Source organism: Triplophysa dalaica, chromosome 9 (assembly GCF_015846415.1).
Source record: "Triplophysa dalaica isolate WHDGS20190420 chromosome 9, ASM1584641v1, whole genome shotgun sequence".
NCBI lineage: Eukaryota > Metazoa > Chordata > Actinopteri > Cypriniformes > Nemacheilidae > Triplophysa > Triplophysa dalaica.
Genome location: NC_079550.1, coordinates 12,372,102 through 12,394,746, shown reverse-complemented (window position 1 = coordinate 12,394,746; position 22,645 = coordinate 12,372,102). Strand labels below are relative to the sequence as shown.

The 22,645-nt window shown below is 38.2% G+C and overlaps 1 protein-coding gene across 1 annotated transcript; it reads left to right on the top strand.

Annotated features, from left to right (window-relative positions):
- The first annotated feature begins 4,488 nt into the window (after positions 1 to 4,488).
- On the top strand, positions 4,489 to 15,169 carry drd2a (dopamine receptor D2a). The gene is made up of 8 exons (XM_056756833.1): positions 4,489 to 4,788; positions 6,703 to 7,013; positions 8,762 to 8,871; positions 10,370 to 10,506; positions 11,145 to 11,344; positions 12,960 to 13,043; positions 13,336 to 13,681; positions 14,752 to 15,169. Exons 2-8 carry the CDS (start codon positions 6,735 to 6,737, stop codon positions 14,937 to 14,939), a joined length of 1,344 nt encoding a protein of 447 aa, XP_056612811.1. The 5' UTR covers positions 4,489 to 4,788; positions 6,703 to 6,734; the 3' UTR covers positions 14,940 to 15,169.
- Positions 15,170 to 22,645: the final 7,476 nt, after the last annotated feature.

Sequence of the window (22,645 nt, the reverse complement as noted above, 5' to 3'; positions counted from 1 at the left end):
ATTTTATTCACAGATGATGAGTTTACTCAAAGAAAGGCAATGGAAAGCAATCATGGTTTTGTCCACCTTTTCCAAAGATGTCCTGACGTGCTCGGCCAAAAGTTCGTCGCATCTACTTGCCAGACTAACTGCTCTAGAGTTCTGGACGTGCCATTGTCAACACCTCACATCCACAGAGTCAGAAAAATAACTTCTTTTTTCTCCACCATCTGTCCTTCTAAGAACTCCAGCATCACGCAGCCAGACTCTCTTCTATCGCTTTTCAACCTACTTTCTTCTGAACCTGCAGCATCACCCAGGCACAGCGTATTAAAGGAGTCTCTTCATGCCCGTCAATAGCACATCAAGTTCGATAAAAAGTTTAAAATCACATTTTCGGGAATGGCTGCCATCAAAGTTTGTTCTGCATTCTCAATAAGAATCCTCATCAGCAGATGTTAATAGAGGCCACTCGGCCCGAGTCGTCTTATAATAGTAGCCCTCTGGCTCTCTCTCTTGCATGATTTGTTGGAGCCCAGGGTCAGCCAGTTTCATTGTGATGTAGCTCCTAAAGTGAAGGAAATGTTCCTGATCAGGCTGTACTGTATTCTCCCGTGGCGCGGCGGTGAGTCGTTATAGCTAGTGTAAGGCCGTCCCTCATTACTTTAAAGGACATTAGTCTGAAAGTTTTGCAGCCCTGTGTTGTGCATGGTGATTTATCATCGTTGCAGGATGACATTTTAGATTTGTGATGCTACAAAAAGTTTTTAACAAGCCGACCTTTAAAAAGGACTTTGGAATTCAGTGTTACATGCTTACGTGATGGAGTTCTGCACGCCCAGGTGACTTTCCTTCGATACGCCAACATCAAATCAAAAACATACATCTTGTTTTATTAAATTTAGTTTTATAAGCAATATGGATTGCAAATGGATGTTAAATGATGTTAGCACTTTATTGTATTGGGTAAGTCATTTGTCAGTTGGCTTTAATGAAATTCTCCTTGCCAAATTTATGCACAAATCTCTTGACACTCTGGTCTCATGGAGAACGTCCTTATATTTACCACATGAATTTATGCATCGAGTCAAAAGAAGGCTCTTCATTATAGACCTACTCTATTAACTTCAATGCCGGCCGACTTAAGAATCACCTTCATCCGAATCGCTCAAGGAAAAGAGCATGTCGTCAGCAAGAGGCCTAAAGTCACTTTCAGGTTTGACTTTCAGATCCGAATAAATGCTGACTTTTACCTTTTCCACTAGGCTATTTGAGCGCTGAACTTTTCAACTGACTTGGAAGCTGGAAGCCGTTTATAAATAGTTTACGATAGGAATTGTGGTTATAAGCTTACTGTGAATATAGTGTGTGGTGTTTCTAACGGTGCGTAAAATCAATGGTGTTGATGGTGGAAACACTGTAATGTTGGCCCTGTAGGCCAACAGGGTTGTTTGCTTTCCATCCTTCTATGTCTAAGCAGAAAAATAGCTTATACTTGCTGAACAATAATGCACTTAGGGTTATATAAAGCAGTGGTTCCCAATCTTGGGCCCCCCCCACGTACATATATGGCAATCGGAGCCCCATCCAACCCTCATATATGTGTGTGTGTGTGTACACACATAATTTCTACTCACACACACATGTATAGATATAAAATATAGATAAATTACATTAAATAATTTAATCGTAAATGAAATGAAATGGTTAAGATGAGTAATTTAAAAGATTTTAATGACATTTGTACTTGAATTCTCAAACAAATGTTCAGGTTCTTTTTCAGGCTACTGTCAATTACTGCTTATTTTACAAGGTGTCTTTTCATTTTGCTTGGTTTCATGGTGTCATTTACCAATTTTTCACCACAGAACAAACAATCTGGCCGAGACTTGTCTTTTCCTTCAATAAAACCTAAATTAAAGTTTTTGTCATAGCATATAAACTCTTTCTTCATTTCTGACGAAGAAATACCGCATTAACGTTTGAAACGAGCAGGTGGGAGGAGAGCCTTGAAGGAACGAGAGTGATGAGTGTCAGCTACGTGTTGCACCGGTCTCGCATCTCTCACAGAGGAGATCCGAAGCATAAAAGGACGAGCAACAGGAGTGTATGACGAGAGAGGACCAGGCCTGGATTTTATGTTATGCTTTATTATGTTTGTGTGGCCAGCAGTCGACTGTGAGGTAGTTGCCGACATTCTACTTTCGATTTGTGGTTTGTTTATTTTAATAAAAGTTGTTAAATGTTTGAAGCATTGTTGTGTCATTGTAAGCACATGATTTTTATATAAAAGGATTAGTTGAACATTTTATGCAACTTTATTTAACCTCAATGTATGTCAGCTCCCGCGGTCCTCATGTGAACACTAGCGCCCCCCTAGGGACTGACCTGACCCCAGGTTGGGAACCACTGATACGGAGTATGCACTAGCTGTCACCAATAACTGTCTATGTCTTATGTCTAAAATAATTAATACAGTTTGTTCATTCTCTCCCTAACTCCAGCATAAATCCTCCTAGTAGCATGGCCTTGTAAACTGGTACTGTATAGCGTGCTGACAAAATGTTTATATGCTCTCCTACTGTAAGTCGCTTTGGATAAAAGCTTCTGCCAAATGAATAAATGTATAGTATGCGGCACTCAGATTCATTTTGAACAACATTAATGTTAAATGCCAGTTCTAAACATTAGTGCACAATTATAAAAGGCAAAAAATATTTGTCCAAAATGCTGTGGTAGAAATCAGACATTAACCTGCCAAATTGGCCCATTTCAGTCTTACCTTACACAGATCATTTGCTTTAAACTGGACGATCTGGCTGACTTACTTTACTGGCAGGAGAGTCTGAGACAATTCTGTTTAACATTTAGGCTACACACAAGTTGTTAAAGGGATAGTTTACCCAAAAAATGTAATTCATTTTCACCCTCATGTCATCACAAACCTGTATGACTTTCTGTCTTCTGCAGAACACAAAAGGAGATATTGTGAAGAATGTTGGTAACCGGACAACGTTGTCCCCTTTTGACTTCCATTGTATGGCCCAAAACCATTGAGACATTATTTTTAAATATCTTCTTTTGTTTGCCAGAGAAGAAAGAGTCATATACAGATAAATGCCATGAGGGTGAATAAATAATGACATATTTACCTTTGGTTGATCTGTTCCTATAAAAAGTTATTTTTCCTTTTCGTTAATTGTGTGCAGCATCAACATGTCCAAATGTGATGTTAGAAGTTGAAAAATCTAATTTCTGTGCATGGTTTACACCCACCTTGTCTGAGACTACACTTCGATTCAGTTTTCCAATCATACTTCTGCTTCTTGCTCACATCCGTGGAGAGGGGAGAGAGGGAAGGTATCTTGTAATCTTGGGTTGTAGAGTCTTGAAGTCCATTTAACAGCATCTAATTCAATCCTAGCCCCCAAGACAAGACGTAAAACTAATCTACTGTGGGTACCAGTGATGTTTGCTCATATCTGGCGGTAATGCGCCATGTAATCTAGTTTTGGAAAATATGTCACCTAACAGCTGTGAGTTAGAATCAGGGGATTGGGAAATGCAATGTCCAATTCATCTCTTGGATGTCTTGGATGACAAATAATAGCAATTTAAAGATATGAGATTTGTTTAAAAGGTTATCATATAAAATATTTTAGGACAAGGGTTTTTGTCATAACGTACTGGTCAGAGTTGCTTTTCTTTTAAATACACATTTTCGATCCTAGTATTGATTAAATATCTAAACAATCACTTCATACTTGTGTGCATTACATATTTCACATCTTTCTTTTTCACACGTTTTTTTGTATTCCAAATTTGTTTTACTGTTAAAGCTTGCTAAAAATCCGTCGTATGGCAGATTTTACTGTGAAAACTTACGTCAAAGGTCAGTTTTGTTCTTTGAACTTGATATCTTATTCCTAGTCAATACAAATGAAAATGTTCAATTCCTTTACAAAGCTAAACGTTAAGGGTGTGCTTGGAGCATACAAAAAAGTTATCTTTGATAACTGTCTCATTTCAATTTTTTTCCACAAGAATAAAATCCGATAACATGAGGAAGTAAGTAATAAAATATTGTTCATTTTTGCACAGGTTATATTTCTTAAATATATATTATTATCAAAATTGCAACTTCTATCTACGTGGGTATAAATGTGCGGTAATATTCTTCACTTCATATATACTCAACCTCTGAAAATCTGATCCCTGAAAATAAGCTCAGTCATTGATGTAAAAAAATAGGAAATAAACCCATGCCGCCCTACTGTATATCCCTGCGGCATACACATATAGTTTCCAGTTTGTAGGTGAATGCATTCTAAGAAAGGAAGAAAAACGAGGTTTAGAAAAGAAAACGAAATGTTGTTGAAAACGCTTGTATTTTATTCTCATTTGTGTTTATGTAACAGCCCCGCCTCGTTTTTCCACCTTCTCAATCTCTGGTGGAGACTGTGACTGTGAGACGCTCCCTCAGCTGATGCTGAAGGTTAGCGTGCGGAAAGCGCGCGCTCAGATGCTGCGCTCAGACGCGCATGGCGAGGCTCCGCTTTGGAACGAACTGGATACGCGTGTCTCTGCAAACTGTAGGGAAATCAAATTCGCCCAATTGATATCCAAAAAAAATTAAATGTCTTTGTGGAAGTAGCTCTGTTTGCCGGTTTACAATTTGCTTCGCCGTGGAGAGGTAAACGAGAGAGAAGAGGAATACGGTAACATATGGCCATGCCTGTCCGACGGAGAAGAGTGGATTTAACATAAACTGGATACATCCGCGCTTTGGATTAAAGTTGCGGTTTGAAGGTACAACACGGCAATTTGACTTGTTTGTGAACTGCATGTGTTGCTGATCGATCATTAGAAAGCAGGGTCAGTGTTTAGCACTATACTTTAGTAACAGTTAATCGGTAAGACCATAAATTATCTGACACTTTTAGACTAACTTTATACTACTGCCTGGGGAAAATATAACTGGGTAAGTATCAATTTAAAAGTGATTTAATCTCTCCAAATGTTGTGTTAACTAAGCTTTTCACGATTTTGCTGTCCGTGTGTGTTTTGTGTGTGTGTGCGGGATAAAAATGTGGAATAGGGTTTGAAATGTGTATTTTATTAAATATATATCTGCATCAAATAATAGGAACTTTAAATCAAACAACTGTACACAACAGTCCACCTGTAATTAAATGACTCCTTTATGTTTATTGTTTTAGTTCAAAATAACCATCGTTCAACTTGGAAAAAAACATGTCTAAGGGACGAAAGAGCGTTTCGTTTGTGCACAGGGAGACCTCGGCTTCTTCGTAATTTTACACTTAAAGATAAATGCACGTCCTTAATGTCTCTTTAAAATCCAATTAAAACCCATCAAACAAAAACACAGCGAAATGAGTGTGTTAAGTATGTCTGATTGAAAAGGCGCACGGTGCGTCAGCTGTGTTGTTTCATCAACATTAGAAAGCCTTAACAGCTTCTATGATCAGAACTGAACTGACACTGAGACGCTAAAGAGGCAATTATGTCGACGAAAAGCAATAAGGATTCAGTGGTGGTCCATTTGGACAAGAGTATAGCAAATTGCATTTTAACTGTGATGTTTAATGCTTTGCAGTACGTGTTGACATATTGCTTTTGCAGTTCTTTCTTTTAACATGTTTTTGTGGCACCACTGTGGATGGAAGCTCTGCTGAGATCAGAAAGATGTTATGTTTGGGGTGCGGTGATGTCCAAGCGAACTTATCACCTTTTCCCGACAGTATCCGTATCATTTACATAAAACCAGTCAGAACAGTTTAGTTGAATGAAAACTCACTAATGTATTAAATACATTTTGCATTGCAGTAATTATGCCTTATAATAAAAACATTTAACATGATTTACCTGGCAAAAAATGTGTTGGCCATCCTAATATAAGTGTAATATGCTATAACATATTTTTAAATTAGAAATGCATTTTATAACACAGTATCATCATGTTTGATTCAATGTTACAAGAATCAGCCAGTGTCGTATAAGGAACGGATGTATATTATCCATTTATTAGACTTCCATATGTTTCTTCCATGAAAAAATCTGAAAAACTTACAAACTTCTCTTGACAAACTTTAATAAACACATAGACCTCTATTCTGAATCAAATATCATTAAGATGCCCAGAATAGGTCAGTTTGTCATCCTATGCAAATTCACTCCATTCATTTTCTTATTACGTCTATAATAAACATTGTGCCTATAGCTCAGTATAATTTTGCAAGTTCTGCTAAATCTCACACATTCATAACAACTGCTCACTGTGCAGTTTCTGTTTTTTCTAATTCGTAGAGACAGTATGAACTACAATCTCCTTTGTCAAGATATTTTGTAAAACTGTTTTCCTGCAGCATCTACGTGTTATTTAGCTGATGTTTGCTTATGTTTTTGTCTGTTTTCTTGGATGTTGTATAAGGGAGAACAGTATGGAGGGAGGAGACTTCTGTCCTAGTTAGTCAAGTCACATCCAGTGTCCAAACACAGGCTTTTCAGGGCAGCTGTGTGAACAACCTCCCATAAAAAACTAATAGACTTTACACAGCGCAAGGCCATTGCCCTGGACTTTCAGTAAATGCAGGTGTTCTAGAATATTGATTGGTCAAGGCAAAATGTGATGGGACACATTGTATAATCACACCCATTTAAACACAATTTCAAACTTTTTTATACTTTTGTTTGTGGTTCTAGAGCCTCTACTTGGCTTCAGCCATCTCCATCTGATGGACGTCTTCATGCAGTATGCCTACAATGAGAGCTTCTTTGAAAATGTATCCCAGGACTTTAATGCCACGGGACAAGGGGGAAGGCACCAGTATAATTATTATGCCATGCTTCTCACGCTCCTCATTTTTGTCATCGTCTTTGGCAACGTTCTGGTGTGCATGGCCGTCTCCAGGGAGAAAGCCTTGCAGACCACCACCAACTACCTGATAGTCAGCCTGGCCGTGGCTGACCTGCTAGTTGCGACGCTTGTAATGCCATGGGTGGTTTACCTTGAGGTAGGTTCCAGATGTTCTCTGATGGTCTTTGCCAATACTTAAAGAGATCAAATAAAAACTCTGTCATCATTTATTCACCCGCATGTTATCCTTTCTTTTGTGGAATACAAAAGATTTGGTCCAATGTTGTCTGGTTACCAAAGTTCTTCAAAATATCTTCTTAGGTGTTCTGCAGTATTAAGAAAGTTAAACAGGTTTGAAATGACATGAGTTAATGATAAAATAATTTTCATTCATGGGTGAACTGTGCTTTAAATGGTTGCCCGATGTATGGTTTGTAATGCAAGGATAGATTAATCGATTTTTCCCTGACTGAAATTACTTTGTCCAACTGCTTGATAACGCACAAGAGTCAATGTGTTCAAGAATGAACTATCTAAAAGCTTCAGGAATCTCATTTCACAGCAGCCAATCAATTTTCGGTAGCCGCTAGGATGCATCTAATTCTAGCAATATCTGATCTTAGCTACAGATATTCCTATATTTACCCATGCATGACTTGGATAACAGAATACGTCCTTGTGTATGTCATTGACCCATATTTATTACGGAGGCTATCAAATTGCAAGGAAAATCCATAGGCTGAAATATACTCCCTTCAGATCTAAGACTCTGTTTCTCTGATGCAACCTTTTATGAGTATTTCTATGATTATATCACCCCGTTTTAAATTAACTTTGTGACTTACATATTGTTTTTCTCCTAAAGGTCAGCACTGAGTAACTGCAGTCACGGTCAATAGTTTAAGTCATAAGAAATTTTGATTAAATTATTTCTCACACTTGAACAGAGCTGCCGGGGCAATAAGGAGAACTGCTGCGAGAGGGGGCTTAAATTAAAAGTTGTCATTTTCTTGCTGACAGTCTGTTTATTAGCTAAATTAGAAACAAGTGCCGCACGTGCAGTGCGATGTGAAAGTGCTCAGTTTTATTATAAGGACTAATGAGTGTATATTAGCTGTCATTCCAGAAGACGCACGCTTTCCGTAAACAACATGGAAAAGAATTGGTAGAACACGTCGAAACATGAGTCACGAATGTATGCTAATTACGTTTGCAAGAAGTCAGTTTCAATCAAATCGAGTGCTTTAGATTAACTGGGTCTTATACAAAGCAATTTAAAAAGGTTTTTATTTCTTAGTTGTGTGTACCCCTCTCTCCCTCCTCTCACATCAGCAGCTACGTCTGAGATTGGCGCTAGAGAGACTCATTTCATCCGAGTTAGGGGATATGGTGATGAACCGAATCCGGCAAGTCCCAGCCACTTTCATTAGATGTGTCAAATAATTCTTTAATCAATGACAGTGATGTAAACTCCAGAGGCAGTGACCGAGGCCCATCAAGAGGTATCTGAGGCCCTCAGCTTGCCTGAGGACACACATTAACCAGAGGTACCTCAGAGAACTCTACCAGCCAACTCTGAAGCTGCAAACCGTGGATGCGGCTGACCTCTGCTATATTGCTTCTCTGCCAGTTTTATCCCATAAACCATAGAGAATGCCAATAGTTTATTGGTTGAAACATTATTACGGAGCGCGACTGAAACTGACGCAAACCGAGTCTTGGACTTTCGAGTGAGAAGAACGAGAGGTCGTAACCATGGATTTTTATAATCTAAAAATATGAGTATTGTGGATCGATTCCCAGAGCAACAGATTAAAACAGATTGTAGTTTGCGGTGTAGGTTGCATTCAGATGCATTGTTCTATAATTAGAAGAGCTTTTAGCTATCTATGTCTGTACTCCCAGGTGGTGGGAGAGTGGCGCTTCAGCAAAATTCATTGTGACATCTTCGTCACCCTGGACGTGATGATGTGTACAGCGAGCATACTCAATCTGTGTGCCATCAGTATTGACAGGTAGGTGATTCTGCACTGCAATTACAAGAGCGCTCGTCTTATGCTGACCAAGATGTTATTCGGTTGTAGGGCTCATAAGAGGGAACAACTTCAATTCGATCCAATTTTATTTATATAGCCCTTTTCACAATGCGCATTGTTCCAAAGCAGCTTTACAGGAGAAAAGAAAAGAGTGAAAAAACAGTGCATGGTGTTTCTAGAACAAGCACGATCATTCTAAGTCGATGCCAACGGAATTTACCAAACCTTTAAGCTAGTCTAATATCTAGTATCAGCAGTCTGTGAGCTAGCAACACAGTGTGGCGAGGCACCCAAACTCCAATGATGAGGAAATGGAGAAAAAACCTTGGGAGGAACCGGTCTTAGTCGGGAGGGCGTGTCACAGCTACAGTCAGTGACTTTGATTGATTGATTAAAACTTTTACCTGCAAATAACACAGTTCTGGTGAAGAGGTTGTTGTTATAGGCTGTAATGTTTAAAATATAATGTGAGTTAATGCATGTAAATACTACTCAAATTGTTTATTGCTTAAGAAGGTCTTTTAACGTGGAGAAAATGAGTCAGTAGCATCCCTATTCATCTCATTGGCTGTTGCTCGACTGGCACAGGATCACATATCAGTTCTGTATCCGGGATTTTAAGCCAAATTTCTGTGATGCTCAAATCGATGATTCTCTAAAGACTTTGTCACTTCAAAACTCGGATAGAGGTTCATTCTGGTCTGATTAGCATTTTTCATGAAACATTTTGATTCAAAGCCAATACATAAAATATCAAGATATACTGGTTTAATCATCATAAGGCTGGATTGACCATAATGACATTGAAGTACACATAAAAGTTTGGTTTTTAGGAGGACTATTTAAGCCTTCGGGATATCTATCAACTAATATTGAGTTGAATGAACTAAAACTAAGTTAAACCAACAACATTTCACAGTGTTCAGGCAATACAGAAGATCCATTTTTGATAATGTTTTTATCTTTTATCTTTTTTATGACATCATTTGTGACCCAGTCTTGAAAATCCAGCTAGACACTTTTTGGCAATTTACTGTTTTCCATATTAAACCATTCTTCATAACGTAAAGAACATTGTGTGAAAATATTACCTTGATACCTTTAATATTGCTTGAGTAAGACCATGTCAGATATTGGATTTATAGGGAAATTAATGGTTGAATTAAACTGCGACTGGGTCACATTTTGCACTTCAGCTTCTCATCCAATTCCAGTCTGGAGAAGATAAACTACTGGCGCTTTTAAATTGTGAACACATAAAAAAAACAAAGCTGTACCTTTTAGGTAAGGCATTTTAGTGGGTTTTTTAAGTTACGCTTTAAGTTCTGAATAGTCATGTGGCAAGAATTGTGCTTTTTGTATCCAGATGATATAGTTAGAGCATCTGGCAGCAGGGCACCATACTAACCTGCCACGCCATAAGCCCTTGATTTCTGTTTAAAATGTAACATGAAATTTTCCCTGTTATCTCCCACAGGTATACAGCTGTGGCCATGCCCATGTTATACAACACACGCTACAGCTCCAAAAGAAGAGTCACGGTTATGATCTCCGTTGTGTGGATTCTGTCTTTTGCTGTATCATGTCCGCTGCTCTTTGGACTTAATAATTCTAGTAAGTATAAACATTTACTTTTGATTGGATCATGCCAAACCCATTTTAATAAAGCAAAGAAAATGCTAAATGATATTTTTTTATATAAATAGATATACAGAATTACATTGAAAAATAACCCGAAGGAAAAGCTGGATTAACTTGTCCTCTAAAATAACAAGTATTATTGTGCAATGTAGCATCTGCCACCTGCAAGACTGATGTTGGAAATAGGTGTTAGGACAGGTAAAAAAGGTTAGGTCATCTATTCATTTGAAAGTCATTTCTCTGTCTGAATGTTGATGGTGAAATGAAGGGGGTCAGGGAAATGTGGACAAATTCTGCTTTAGGTTGCTCGACTGCTGAGAAGTTGAGTATTACACTCCACAGGCGACTGCATTGTCGAGATACAATTTTATATCTTTTACCACACCAAGACCCCTGAGGTGAGACTCTAGATACAATATCAGCTGGTGGTCAATATATAGCTTTATATAGCCTACACCAGTGGTTCCCAACTTAATCTCTACGTCTATATAATTACCTTATTTTATTTCTGTTCACTTATTGTCAATTGAGAGCTATTGATAGGTGAATGGATTGTGCTATTGTCAGCCAAATTAGTCACAGACTCATTTTCCTTCTGTTTTATATTGCAGTCACCCATGACGATGCCCTGTGTGTGATCGCCAACCCTGCCTTTGTAGTGTACTCCTCCATTGTTTCCTTCTACGTGCCCTTCATCATTACCCTACTAGTATATGTACAGATTTACGTAGTATTGCGTAAGCGACGGAAACGGGTGAACACCAAGCGCACCTTCCCGGTTACAGACGTGGACATGAGCTCCACTATAAAGGTACTGCCATAAACAGAGCAATGAGCAATGACTATTTACCTGGCTCACTAGTTCAGTTTAATACATTGAGATTGTTAAAAAGGTGCAGTGCTGATAAATTCTTTTGTAATTCATCAGCACTGTCAGTCCCATAGCAAACTAATTCCCATCTGCAGAAAAACAGTAATGAACAGCTGGGTAGTTCTGAACACACTCCTGAAATATAGAATAGGTTGTTAATGCGTTCTGCCAAAGTTTGCCGTAAATCCTTGTTATTTTGCCTCAACTTTGAGATATTAGGTGTCAGCTAAATGAATAACTTAATTAACATATCGCATGAAGACAGATGTTACCGGTGCATAATGTACAGTTACGCTATGAGATAAATGTGACACTACATGATGACAAAGCCTTATAATGTGAGATTATTCATGCGCTAACTTAGTACTAATTTTGTGCCAAATAATAATCATGATCATTTTCCTCAAACTTTTAAATCGCAATTAATTATCACAATTATTCTGTCACTTTAGAACTATGTCACTTCACCAAATTTCTTACACTCAACAGTTGAATTTCTGTTATACCGTATTGCAAAACGTACAATCATCTGTACTCTCTGCCCCCCAAATTTTCTGACCTTATCATGAGGACATTTTACGCATTAATATTGCGACGATTTTGTTGAAAGGAGCCATGTGAAAACATTCACATCAATTTTGGAGGAAGAAAAATTATGAATTCACCCTGCACATAACTGCTATGGCACACTGAGAGTGCATCATCCATTAAGTTATTACCAATGTTACATTCTTTGAGCAAATATTCTGGATCTGCTTCGTCGCTTCACACCTGTTTCCTAGAACAGAAGCTACACACAAACTGCCCCGCATCTGCGATTTAGTGTATTTAAAATGACCTTTTCTTGTATTGATTCCCTGGTCATACAGCAAATCAATGCGCAGCGTGCAGGAAATGACCGTTGCTTCATACCTCTGTTGTTATAAGGCATTGTTAGTCGCCGCACTGTTTTAAGCAGAACAGACACACGCAGGCTTCACTCCAGAGCTTATGCTGCTCCAGAATAAATTTAGTATACCATTATTCAAAGAAACTGATAGCTTATCTACCCAGCCCGAGCCGCTACAAGGGCATCAGTGCATTATAGAGAGCCATTTGTGGTTAGGGAGCTCTGATACCATGTTCTGACAGCAAAAATAAACATCAGATCTCGTATCAGTGGTCTCTGCCTTGACAGTCTCCTCCACAGCATTCTGATGCACAAAGAGGCTTAGATCAACATCATGTATATTTCAGGAGAAAGTACAAAATTTCTTATCTCTTCGTATTGTATATCACGTGTTTACAATCGAAATTCAAAGCTTGTGTGGATTTAGATCTAAAGAATTTCGTTAAAATGTAAGCTGTAGAAGTCCGTCTGTTTTGATGTACACAGTTAACGGACTTTTTGGCATAAAAACAATATGACCTATGACATTTACAAAATGTTTGTGTTATCAACCTTGTTGCTCAAATTTCCCAAAGCGGGTACATCACAATGGAACATCTAAATCGCTTCTAGTACAAATCTGTCACAGCAGTCTGGTCTATATCTATGTGTGTGTTTTTTTTCCAGAAGTGCACACACCCCGATGATGTGAAACTGTGCACTGTGATCGTCAAGTCCAGTGGGAATATTCCTGTGAACAACAAAAATGTGGTATGACCAATATAGCTCTGCCTTTCAAAATAGAGTTCTCACCAGCAGTTTTTTGTCTCTAACAGCTTGTCTTATCTGCTGCTATGACTACAGATGACATTTGAAAAATGATAGCGTGACTGAAAATATTAAATGATAATTTCATTTACCATCCGTTATTGCAGTGATTGAACCCATACACAAGAGGACTGCCAAGTTAACAGTTACTTTTTTTGCTGTGTATTGCCATCATAAGGAAGATAACGTGCTCTTCTGAATTACATTTATACCTCAATGTTTTCTCCGTTGACAGATCTTCATAAAGGAGGTGGTAAACAATGCGGACGACATCCAAATGGATGAAATCTCAAACTTAAATCCTCCCAGACAGAAGAAGCAGGATCTGTGTGATACGAGTCAACACAGCAGGCTGGTTAACACTAACCTGAGAGAGACTGACATCTCACCCCCGTCGCCTGAAGCTGGCGTCAAACCCGAAAGAAACGGCAACACCAGCAATATTGCGAAAGTGACCAAAGCGTTTGAGATCCAGGTCTCACCCAACGGCAAAACGCAGACGTCAGTGAAGTCTCTTAACAAGCGCAAAATCTCCCAGCAGAAGGAAAAGAAAGCCACACAGATGTTAGCTATTGTCCTTGGTAAGCATGTACTTAGTTTTAGCAGTTTTGTCAAGGTGGAAATGTTTTTTTTTTGAGTTAAATTCTTCTTTTGCCGGTTAATGTCGGCATGAAAAGGAAGTAGCGACTTTTTTTTCGTATCGTGACGTATACCCATGAAGCATAAACGATTTCTGAGTTGAGAAAAAAAAAATGTAGGGCGGGGCTTTATTTCATCCACCAACTGATTGGATTGTTAAAAGGTGACAGAATTGTAAACCAGTCTGCACCATTCCTTGTGACTGAAGAGAGGTCGTTTCGAGAGGGGGAAGAGGTTAACGGTTTTGATTAAAAATTACAAGTGCAAATTATTTAAAAAATAATGATGTGGATGGATAAATCATTTATAATAAATACTTCACCACTGTGTAAAACAATTAGAATGATCATTTTTTTATTTCATGACGACTTTAAAGTGCAGAGATAGTTTTAAAGGGACAGTGAAAATTCTGTCATCATTTACTCACCTGGAGTTGTTCCAAATCTGTGTAAATGTCTTTTTTCTGATGAACACAGATTCAAACAGTTATTGGCCACTATTGACTACCATAGTAGAAAAACATTACAATGGTAGTGTCCCGGAACTGTTTGCTTTCCGACATTTCTTTTCTTTTGTTTGAAATTGTGACCAAGATCTGTTTGGTTACGAGCATTCTTCCAAAAATATGTCAAATCAAAGACATTTTTACAGATCTGGAACAACTTTAGTGTGAGTAAATGAAGACAAAATATTCTTTTTGGGGGAAACTGTTCCATTAATAGGCTATTCATTGCAGTGCTATGTTTGTGTGTCTCAATTTCATTGTACAAAGGAATTTGATTTCAAAATACCAGATTTTTGATTTGGTCCTTTATGCGGGGAATTACACAATATTTCTTAATATTAAAAGCTCCTCCAATCCACAGGATAAAACAATGCAATTTGTCTTTATCTAAGTTTCAACTCTTAAGTGCAGTTCCTTCCTAAAGTGCTGTTAAAAAGATCTCGACCACCCAGACTGTTTTGTTTGATTCATTACACTTCATCTCACTTCAGTCTGCATTATTTTCAGGTGTATTCATCATCTGCTGGCTGCCGTTTTTCATCACACACATTGTGAACACATACTGCCATGTCCCAGCTGAACTCTACACTGCCTTTACGTGGTTGGGCTACGTGAACAGCGCCGTTAATCCAATCATATACACCACGTTCAACATTGAGTTTCGCAAAGCTTTCATTAAGATTCTTCACTGTTGAGCAATTCAAAGGACCAGACGGGAAGGAAACCATACCTCAAGCAGTGGACACACACTGCACATCTTAATTACAATAAAACTCCAGATGGTCTGGTGACAACGTCTGCTAAATTTCATTGGGATGAAACCACGGCTTAAAGAATGTATATAAAGTGTTTGTATTATAAAATGTATTTTGGTTTTGAGATAATGTTGCACACACAAAAAAAAGTGCATATTACAACACAAAACGCAGTGGAAAATAAACATGAAATGCTTACATTTGACATACAATAAAAAACAATGCTTATCTGTTTGTCAGTATTAGTTTTTGTTCTCAACTGGCCCAAAATGGAAATGATTTTTAAATGATCACAAGGTGGAAACGGCATTTTCAATGATGATAGTCACATACAGCTGTGATACAAGCTGTGGCTTTTGGTAATATATAATAGACCATGCATTGCACGGGAGTTGTATTTTTTCTGTAGAAAATTTTAGTTACAGTAGTAATGTTTGCAACTTTGTGCCACTTTATCAAGTGTTTTTTAGACGTTCACCTAACCACAGATAGAAACCTTATTTCATTTCTGTACCAATGTAAAAGCATTTACATTCTATGAGGCAAAAAATAGAATAAAAACCATTTCTTATGCCGACACTTGCATAGGAAATAGCCTTGACCGGCTGTCATCCTTCCCAGTGGAAGCATCCACCATTTTGGTTCCCTGTTTTGGCCTTGAGGAAGTAAACAAAATGCTTGAGGGAGTGAAAGAGGAGGTTCAGAACAATCTGCTTACGTCCCAGAGGAGTCGACTGATGAGAACGTCGCCCAAGCGTGCAAAAAGCAACATCAGCAAAATGACTGAATTTTCATTTAAGGTTTCTTTTTATTGTTTGTAAGAATATCGTATATAGCTTGCCATATGACACACTTTGAATGTGATGGGCCTGCTGTTGCAATGTATTGCATGTTTTGTTGTCATGAGATATATGTCGCACAATGATGTAAGCTTATGAATAAAGTTATTACGCATTGGTGGTTGCTGAAGATCTCAAAATTTCAGCGAAAACGTTTTCCTTTTGATTATTGGGTTTTAACATGTGAAAGCATACATGAGCATTGAAACCAAGTTAGTCTTTGGCCTGAGAGGTGAGTTTAATTGATGTGGCACAGAGCATGAGTGTTCTAGAGACAACACAATAACATTAGCCCCATGGCAACCATCTGCGGACAGACACAGCTGATCCAAACCACACATCTGTAAACTACAACACAGATGTACCAACTACAACAATGCACTGCTGTGTAGACTGTGACACTGTTATTGAAATATATTTTTATTCAGATTAAATCATCTGCGAAATATCTAGAAAGTGGAAAAGTTTTAAAGGCATGATTTTCTGAAATGTATTAAAAGCTGTAATCCACATATTTTCTTAGAATACAACATCAATAATTGATGCATCAATAAAATAACATTTTGTGAAGGTTCAGTGTTCCATTACAAGACATCTGCTTGGTTTGGGTCCAAAATCTTAAGAACAGAAGAGTGCATTATTTTATTATTTAAATAGGTTGTTTGTGAAAGTTTGAAAAGTTTATAAAACATACATTTCTTAAATCCTGCATTACAAATTGTATTCAACATTTTGGCTTATAACATTAATAATAGATGCATCAGGAATACAATAAAATAAACAAAATCGTGTGAAGGGACAGGGTCACGTTATAAATTGTCTGTCGGTGTTGATTGTAAAGTACAGATCATTGTCAGAATTTTCAGGGCTCTCATAGAAACATGTAATGATGGCCCCTCGAGATTAGATCCTTAAAATGCTCGACTTTAATCTTTTGGAAAGTGTAGGGGACTGGTAATTCATTTCACATTTGTAAAAAGATATCTGCAACAATCCAACATTTTTACCGTTTCTCTGCTTTTCAGTTACAAATATGTGATAAATACGAAAGAAAAGTAAACTTTACATTAGAAATCTCTTAAGTATAACTTTTTCAACAAGTTTTTCATCATTAGCTGAGTAAACCACCTGTTAAAATAAGTCATTAGCATGACAAAACAACAAGAGCGGGATGCCCTGCATTCGCTGAAAGAGCTGTCAGGGATCTGGACAGTTTCTAATTAACTAAATTGCTCCTCTGATACATTGCAATCAAAGCTATTTTTCCAAAAGTCAATTGCGAAGACAGCCTTGCACGGTTAAACATGTTGCTTTCAGCAGCTCGTGATTGCCGTCGGCACTTAACTCAACCTGAAGGAGGTGAGGAGGGTTGAATATTTATTCATTCTGGAATGTGACGGAACGTAACGAGATAGGAAGGGTGCGATTTATAATTTATTTGACAGAGGTGTAAATGCTTTGAAACAGATGGAGAAGTGTAACCGTGTGGGCCATTTGCATACTGTAATTCAACTTAGGCCTACTAATGCTGCGTTCTAGACAACGCCGATGTCAGATCTTCTCGACCTCAAACCCGGAAATAAACTGCACCTGGCCCATTTCTTAATTCAAAAAACACAAAGGACGGACTTGTTTTCTTGTGGAGACCGGTCTTGCAAGGCAGCCTAGGAAGAACGAACTTGGATGGTGGCGCTGCAGTGACTTCTGGGACTTCAAGCTAATTCCGTAGGCGTGTAATACAATGCTTCCTTGATATCGAGAACACATTCGGGTGCTTTCATGCATTCTCTGTTCTTGTGTTCTTGAGTATTGGAACCGGACTTTGAGGGTTATTGATGACAAAGAACATAAGGAAACAAGAAAAGTCAAAAGAGATCATCAACCCCTCAGGGAGATGTATCATTTTAAAATGCTTCCAGCAAGATAAGCATGAAGTTAAATTATGTGAAAACGTAAAACAAACTTTTAAGTATTCCTACCGCAGGAGATGATATGAAACATGTTTTTAATCTGACATGATGTAGAACATTTTTAATGGATGTTCCCACTTACGCCTTGGTGTAAGCGTAGCGATTTTGTTTTGGGAATAGTCACTTCTTTGGACTGGGACAAGGTCCGGTTGTAGAAGGAAGTTAAGAGAGTGAGAGAGCTCTCCCACAGCTGCTGAGGGTAAAATCACATGCTTGACATGGTTACCCCCCCTCCTATGAACCAAACTATAAAGAGAATTAAGCCAGGCCAGCTGAGCCACAAGCAGGTGCTGTGTTTGTTTTTCTGATGTGTTAATAAGACTGATCCTCAAACCTACTGGACCATACTGCACACCAAGCCAAACCTCACACCGCTGATTCGTTTAACAGCGCAATGCTGTCAGGAATTGCAAATAGAAGCAATTTGTTGACACAATTATGTCATTATTTGAGGAAATAGCATTGGACCGAGGCTTTCCATTCGCTCCAGGTGTTGTGCTGAAAAATGACTCCCCCATTCCCCACTAACATAAAGTGTTAGGATTAATAACGGTCAGAGAAGGCCTTTAACAGGATTGACTGGAGCAGTAAAACACCACATTTACATTTACACCCATATTAACTTTATAAGGAAACATATTCTTACTAAAGCAATGATCTGGAAGGTATGTGCTTTTCCAAGACTATTATTTTAATAAATTGCTTTTAATAGAATTGATTAAAAAGCAATCGGAGGTTTGAAACACTTACTATACAGTTGAGGGATTAAGATTACAGTTCACTGATTTCTACAGATAGTTTTGTTATTGTTAAGCAGTAATTTCAAAAGTTGTTGTTATTTCAATACAGCAATTCAAATTTCATCTGACCTTCACAGCCATACGTGTGTTGAATGAAAATAAAATATAATTTTCACAATAACGTCTTTGGTTTCACATAGAAAAGTGATGTGAGGAAGCCTAGTATATGGTGACTGAATTTTCATTGTAGACCAATGACCTGTGGAAATTGTTTTCATTGATAATGGCTGTTTCTTGTTTTTGAGAATCACTTAATTATTTTTCAAAAATATTGTTTTATTTTCAAAGTTGTATTCAAACTCATGTCGCTTTAAATCCTTTAATACATGAATGTCAAAAGTGGCATCGTGATTCTAGCAGATATGAACAGCTGAAGGACCGACTAGAATAAAGAATTTTAAGAGCTCAAGGAATTTAAGTGACAAGGAAGTCATGCAACAGACATTTGCATACTAGTAGCCCATGCATGAAAATCAGTTCCGTGCGAGTCATGAATCTAATCAAACCATATCAAATCTAAACAAAAATGCTACAATTCTGTGTGATTTCTTTTCGTTGCATGCTGGACCAGATAATTGCTGCTGTATGATGAGTGAAGGCCAGTTCTGGAAACTGTGTTTTATACACTACCGTACATCAGGTGGTGACAATGTGACCTTCAGCCAAGATAAAGAGAGATTGAGCAAAGAAGGTCTTGGACAGAGCAGCTCAGTCTTGTCAAGGTTTAGTTTGCGGTGATAAGAAACCATCTATGTGAAGATCTTTAAGATTTCAGGTTTAAAAAAGAGGGAGGATGTGGAAAATGTCTGTGGTTACTGTCGTAACCTCAGTTCCCTGAGAGGTGGGAACAAGACATTGCGTAACAACACTATGGGGGTAATCCCTCCTTCTCTACCTTTCTAGAAGCCTTGATTGAATCACGCCACTAACATGTAACTCGGACTCTGCCACCACTATATAAACGTACATACAAGAACGTGGCCGTAATGTCCTCGTAGACTCCCGTCTCCTGACCAGTTGATGCACCGACCGAGCAGTGGCGGATCTCGGCTATCAGTGTTCATTACCTCATGGTCTGTAGTCTGGAATAGCATATGTTGGGTGCAGTGGGCCTCTTAGCTCTTCCTCGCTTACCTATAATGCATAAGCGAAGTTCTTCTTGTTAACCATCTGCCGGAACGCATGTAATGGATGCGGGAATGGCCTGTCCCGTACAGTAAGCGACCTAGTAGCAAGGGATGGGGAGTCAACTCCAAAAGAGTCGACTTCTCTTCGACTCCATAATTTTTAATGTCTTTGTGATTGGCGCAAAGCAACAAAAAAAACATTAAAAAAAAAGTTTAAGGTAAAAGTTAAAACCTCCACTCTCTCTCTGACTGTACACGTTTACATCCAATCCAAAACACATTCTTATTAAAAACTCACATATATTTTGTCTGTCCCTCTTCAAGCTTTTATTTATCTAAACTGTTAAGACTTTGTAAGATGGCTTGAATGAAATAGCTATGCTTAAATGTCAGTCTGTTCGCATAATTGGACAAATCAAAATCAAGTTTATAGAAACAAATTATAAAGCATTTCGTCAAGTTTCAAAGTGTAAAAAAATCAGCAACAGCCAGGAAGTCACAAATCATATATTAAGTTATTGTTGCTGGGTTATTATTATAGCACACATTGTTGGTTTTAAAATGACAAGTTGATCTTATTAAATCATTTTTAAAACTTTTTTTTAATTTAAAAATACTCAAGGTATGCTCAACATCTTTACTCCTTTTTAAAAAAAGTGTTTAGCCAAGGGTGAATATATTAATTCATTCTTAAATGAAAAAAAAATTGTTTAGGCTTAGCGCACATTTACGGAGCCCTTGTTTAGCGCACAATTATGGAGCCTTAATACAAAACAATGAAACTCTGTGTCTAAGTACAAAACTTAATTTGTGTGACTGTAACTCTACAAAGTCGATGCAATAAAAAAAAAAACGTAACATCTTGCCGTAAATCCACCTGGGCTGTCATATCCTTGCGTTGCATGCAATTGGAATACCACATTAGTTTAGGACCAGAAAGGGGTAACTGGCATCACAAAATACTCTGTGATGGTGTGCTTGTTGCAGGGAGTTTGGTAGCCACTTGTCAGTCAAATGTTCCAAAACTTGTGAAATCAATAATCGTATTCTTGATCCCGTTTTGAATGACAGTAAATGGAGTCTAAGTGTCGATTTCATCGACTTCAACAAAGGAGGTCACCCAAGCGCAGGCAGACTGACTGGACTTGACTAAAGCTACAGACCACAGGACAGGAACAAGACATAAAGTGCTTTAGGACATGTAACAAAACGAACTAGCACAGGACAGAGGACACAAGGCCATAATAAAGGGAATCAAATCAAGAGGGGAACAGGTGCGGGGCATGAAATCATTAACAATCAATAATGAGGAAACAAGGGGGCGGGGACAAAGACGAGAAGGGAGGACACGTGGCACGTCGAAACAAGCAATGCCATGTGTCTCACACAAAACACGTGGGGACGTGCAGAATGTTTATATATAATATTCCAGTGCTTTGGCAATATAAAATTAGTTGAGTTGTCACAGTGTCCTTACATTTTATTTTACTGTACATTAACCGCATTCTGTCAAATTTCAATGTTAAGCGGATGGCAGTGGAGTAAAAAATCCTGTTAAAATAAGAAATGAATCAGTTTGCACATCCATAGGGTCTTGAATTATACGCAGCAGTGCTCGCATTAATCTTGTACAAGGTCTAGACGGGTTTCAATCATCATGACGAATAATCAGTTAATCATCATTAAAACTACTACAAAAAGATCAGAAGAAAGCTTGCATCAGCACATTTAGTCGCCAGATCATTCCTGAAACAGGTGAAGCATGGGTTCTTGAAATGATATATGTTTCCAAGAAAAATGAGAACTGTGTAGCTCCACAGGAATTCAAAGATCTATAAACAGCATCCTTCAGGTTCTCTTAAACAAAAATATTTTCATATCAAATACTGTAAACAGATACATTTTTTTTATAATAATTAATTTGACTCATTCAGTTCAGTCAGTCTTGTTACCATCTGGAACAAAATGAGAGTTCATGGGGTTCTTGCAATTCACACGTTTTCTAAAGAAAATTTGATCTTCGTTTCTCAGAAAAGCCTTTATGGGTGCTACACAGACTCATGTTCAGAATATACTTGGTAATTTAACACGCTTAGAGACATTATTGTACTAGTATTTACAATGTAAACCAATCTTTTTTAATAGTTTGAGTTTGTTATGTCAACAGACAATGTGTTGACAAGGAGGGAGACCTCTGGAATCACTTTTATATTTGTTTTGTTGAAACTGTGAAAATGGAAATTATATTTAACGCTCCCGCTCTCTCTCTCTCTCTCTAGCGCGCGCGCGCTCTCTCTCTCTCTCTCTCTCTCTCTCTCTCTCTCTCTCTCTCTCTCTCTCTCGCTCGCTCTCTCTCTCTCTCTCGCGCTCTCTCTCGCACTCTCGCTCTCTCTCTCTCTCTCTCTTTCGCTCTCTCTCTCTCTCTCTCTCTCTTTCGCTCTCTCTCTCTCTCTCTCTCTCTCTCTCTCTCTCTCTCTTTCGCTCTCTCTCTCTCTCTCGCGCACTCTCTCGCGCTCCCTCTCTCTCTCTCTCTCTCGCGCTCTCTCTCTCTCTCTCGCTCTCATGTAGGTGCAATTCTTCTGCAATAAAATTATCTCGGCAGAAGCTGAATATGAAATACAACATCATTCATTCAGGAAAGTTTAAAGAAATAAAATGCTCTTGCTAGTAGGATGCCTGATTGGGAAATGTTAAATATACGACTTAAACTGGCCTTAAAAGTTAAGATAAAACGTCCAAAAGGGGCCTCACAATTCTCTCCCGACATAAATGTAACTCTCTGTGAATTAATACAATTTCCTCATCCATGGGTGCCTGAATAAACGGACATGCCATTGTAAGGTGTGTGTGACTAAATTGAGCGCGATTAGGAACACGAATCAATAAACAAATGACGTATGCAATTTCAAC